The following is a 4,182-nucleotide window of genomic DNA, read 5'->3' as shown; positions in this document are numbered from 1 at the left end:
GGGAGGAGGAACTTGAAGAACGAGGTGCTCCTCCCAGAATTTGGTTGTTGCAAGGAGGGGTTTAATTATTGCATTGTATGGATTCAGAAGATAATTAGTTTATGGCTAAAGGTTTGATCTTTTTATCTTTGGTATGCATTTTATTTTCTTTTGGTATGAAATTTTTATGCTCCTACATACTATATATGCAGTTGTTACCTGATGTTTGGTATGAACGAGATAATATCTTTAGCTGACATTTCATCAATAGAGAGTAGAAGAGAGGTTAAACTCTGTTTCAGGAGTAATTGGTATCCTTCCAAGGTAGTTAGAATGTTGTTGTCAGAACGGTCACTATCCCAAGTACCCTTGAGTGACTAGATGCTTGGACTCTTGTCAAGTTCTTTGGTTTTGTTTTGTTTTGTTTTTCTTGTCATATGCAAAAAATTTACGTTTTTCGAACTCATGTAGGATGCTTTGGTAAATCTTCCATTGCCTATCTGTTTAGAATATAAAAAATTTCATCATCATCCTTGGAAGCCTTTACTGTACTTTCTGTGAATGTCTAAACAAAACGAGGTAGGTCATCAAATTTTTAAATCACAATTTCTTATTCGGTCGAATTTAAACTATACTTCATACATCTCAACGTTTATGATATGCTGTCTCTGCCAAAATTAGAGGCAAATCGAGTGTCGTTCTAGTTCTTTTGTCTTGGCTAGGAAGTTCTACAGTCAATGTAATTCAAACAAAGGAAACGTAAAAGAGACTCGAACACACCAAGGGAAGGAGCAAGAGGTGTTGCAAGAGTAACTATGAAGCCCCTAACAATGTACAAGGAACTTGAGATTAACACAGCAAGGGAAGGAGAAAGAGGTGTTCTAATAGTAACTCTGAAGCCTCAAACAACGTACAGGGAACTTGAGATTAACACGAAAGGACCTGTTCACGAAATTGGTTTTGGGTAATCTGAGATTATCCTGGGAAATGTATTTCCAAAATTCGAGGCCTCACCAAAAAGGGAATTTCAGTCTATGGATTCAGCAGTCTCTTTAACCACACCACGTACGACTAGCTCATAGAGACTCCTAAGTCCAAGTTCATCATATTACCCATTCTATTCGATCATCTTATAAAATGGAATTAGGTACTTGTTAATTTGTTTAGTTTAATTGGGTTTGAGATATGTTTGTGGATGATGATGACCTATGGAAGTTACTTTTTTGTGCACCACTTCAACCAAGATGAAGGTCAAATAAGCACTTCAAGCATGCAGCACAGCGTTGTTTATTTAGTAATTCATATGTGTTTTTGAGGATGTGCACTAATACACTTAAATTTATGAATTTCTCGTTCTCATGCACAGCATTATATTTCAGGCTTTCTCCAACTGCAGCATTCTAATTTCTGTTTTATATTTCAGGATGTCAAGACTCAATATCCAGATAAGCCAAATATGTGGTTTCCAGTATCAGATGGCATTGGTTGGCTGTAGGTTAAAAACTTATTGTTCTATGTTTCCTAAATGTGATCTGGTGTTGTTAATTTGTGCCATGAATATATATATATATATATATAGTTGTTTTTGGTTGATTATTAAGAATAGTGACCTTGAAGAGCTCAGAGAATTGGGTTCTGGAACCTTTGGTATCTTCTACCATGGAAAGTGGAGGGGCATTGATGCTGCAATCAAACGAATCAATGATAGGTGTTTTGCTAGGAAGCCTTCAGAACAGGAGCGGATGGTTTGTCTTCTCAGACACTTGTTTTTAGAAACTACTAATTTTGTTCATTAATGTATCACTTATTGGGCTGTATTTTGGTTTATGTAATTTTATCAGAGAAATGATTTCTGGAATGAGGCCATCAACCTCGCTGACTTGCACCACCCAAATGTGGTAGCTTTTTATGGCGTTGTACTTGATGGCCCGGGAGGTTCTGTGGCAACCGTGACAGAGTTTATGGTTAATGGTTCTCTTAGAAATGCCTTGCAGAAGAATGAGAAGTAACGGCTTTGCTTTGTGTGATTAAATTTTAATGGATGCAATAGTCGGAATTTAATTTTCATTTTAATAAATAGCTGACTCTTCAGGTAAATAACACAGGAGTTTGGACAAGTGCAAACGTCTATTGATTGCAATGGATGTGGCATTTGGAATGGAGTACCTGATGGCCCGGGAGTAGATGAATGGAGTAAGTAGAGATGTAATTAACAACCATTAACACGTTAAGCAGATTATCAAACATAAACTTAGAATCAAACATGTCATAGAAAGAATTCAATCAAGAACGGAGATGAACACATACAAAGTCTTTAATTATTTAACTAGATGAATGCACCATAGTTAAACCTATTAAACATGCATCACTAGTGAGTGATCAATTCCCTAACAAAACACAGTTAACGCATAAAGTTCCATAGGAGTTTGATTGATTTAAGCAAAGCACATAAGTTAGAACGCTAATCAAATATGCAGAACTCATTGTTGATTTACCTAAGGAACTATAAGTTTTCCACTAAGCAATTAAGACCTAGAACGCTAACAAATCTTAATCTGGAAACAATTATATGTTTATAACTCTAAGTTTGCAACCAAAGAACACAAAACATATCAAAGGTGGGATTGAAGCACAAAATATGGCGCTACTACGAATTCTTAAGATGGAGAATATGGTGCTACTCGGCCGGCTTGCTATTTTCTTAAAGTCAACCGAAGAAAAAGTTGATGAAATGAGCAAATGTATGTTTGAGGTTCATAGCAATCAGAAAGTAGAGATAAGTAGGGATCGTTCTAGTTGGGGATTGGGGTACCCTTCCTATCAAGAACGTTAAATAAATAAAAGTATAAAAAAAAGTATAAAAAAAGTATAAAAGTTTTCACAAAGTATAAAAAAAAAAGTATATGTATTTACGAAAATTACAAGATAAGGGAGGATTTATAAAAGTTTGTATTCTAATCTAACTATATAACTTAAGTGATCAAACAAATCTGAATCAAAGTAGAAGTAGTTGAATGGAGGAAGTAGAGATGTAATTAACAACCATTAACATGTTAAGTAGATTATCAGATGTAAACTTCGAATCAAACATGTAATAGAAAGAAATCAATCAACAGCGGAGATGAATGAATACAAAGTCCTTATTACTTCCCTTAATTATTTAACTAAATGAACGCACCATAGTTAAACCTATTTAACATGCATCACTAGTGAGTGATCAATTCCTTAACAAAACACAGTTAATGCATAAAGTTCATGGAAGTTTGATTGATTTAAGCAAAGCACATGAGTTAGAACGCTAATCAAACTTGTAGAACTCATTATTGATTTACCTAAGGAACTATAGGTTTTCCACTTAGCAATTAAGACCTAGAATGTTAGAAAATCTTAATCTTGAAAAATTATATGCTTATAATTCTAAGTGTGCAACCAAAGAACACAAAACATATAAAAGGTGGGATTGAAGCAAAAAATCAACAAGCAATCATCAACATATCATGAAATCGCAAATTATAATTTGAAAATTCTAAAACGTTTTCATGCTTTAAGGTTATTGAAAACTAAACATTAAAACATACTTTTTATTTTCACATAATTTCGAAACATCCATTTAAAAAAAAAAAATCCTATAACGCTAGTGGTTAAATACAATTTAACATTACAAAACAAAGAAGTCATGGTTACACTTTTAAGGAAGCTTCAAGAACACAAGAAGATCTTCAAAGGTGGTGCACGACAATGGTAGTTACGACAAGAATTGAATGGAGATGATGAATTTTGCTTCACAACTTCAATGCCTAAACAATGGAGAGGTGCCGAAATTTAGAGAGTAAAGGGAAATGTGCCAAAATTTAGAGAGCAAGGGGAGAGGTTTTCAAAATTGATTATGGATTTGATGATTTTTCAATGTCTAGAGCCTCCCTTAGTGCACGGCATAGGCTTGATGTTTGGGTTTTTCTCTAGTTCTTCTGCATCATCCAACCAATAGAAATCCACCAAAGGAAGTAGCAATCCAATATGAATCTAGAAAGTAGGAGTTTTACCTAATTTACCAACGTATCTAGTGCATATTTTGGCCAACTTGCAATATTTATGCAATCAGGAAACCTTATTTGATAATTATTCTCTTTTATTTTCTTTTCCTAATTGCATACGAAGTAGATTCTCCTTAAAACTTTGAAATTCGTCCAAAATTAATCTGTT

General features: G+C 34.2%; 1 protein-coding gene across 1 annotated transcript; it reads left to right on the top strand.

Annotated features, from left to right (window-relative positions):
- Positions 1-1,517: 1,517 nt before the first annotated feature.
- LOC112185365 (tyrosine-protein kinase TXK-like) lies at positions 1,518-2,163 on the top strand. The gene is made up of 3 exons (XM_040515002.1): positions 1,518-1,724; positions 1,821-1,984; positions 2,085-2,163. Exons 1-3 carry the CDS (start codon positions 1,533-1,535, stop codon positions 2,161-2,163), a joined length of 435 nt encoding a protein of 144 aa, XP_040370936.1. The 5' UTR covers positions 1,518-1,532.
- Positions 2,164-4,182: the final 2,019 nt, after the last annotated feature.

This window comes from Rosa chinensis, chromosome 2 (assembly GCF_002994745.2).
Source record: "Rosa chinensis cultivar Old Blush chromosome 2, RchiOBHm-V2, whole genome shotgun sequence".
Classification (NCBI taxonomy): domain Eukaryota; kingdom Viridiplantae; phylum Streptophyta; class Magnoliopsida; order Rosales; family Rosaceae; genus Rosa; species Rosa chinensis.
This window is presented reverse-complemented; position numbering and strand designations above follow the sequence as displayed.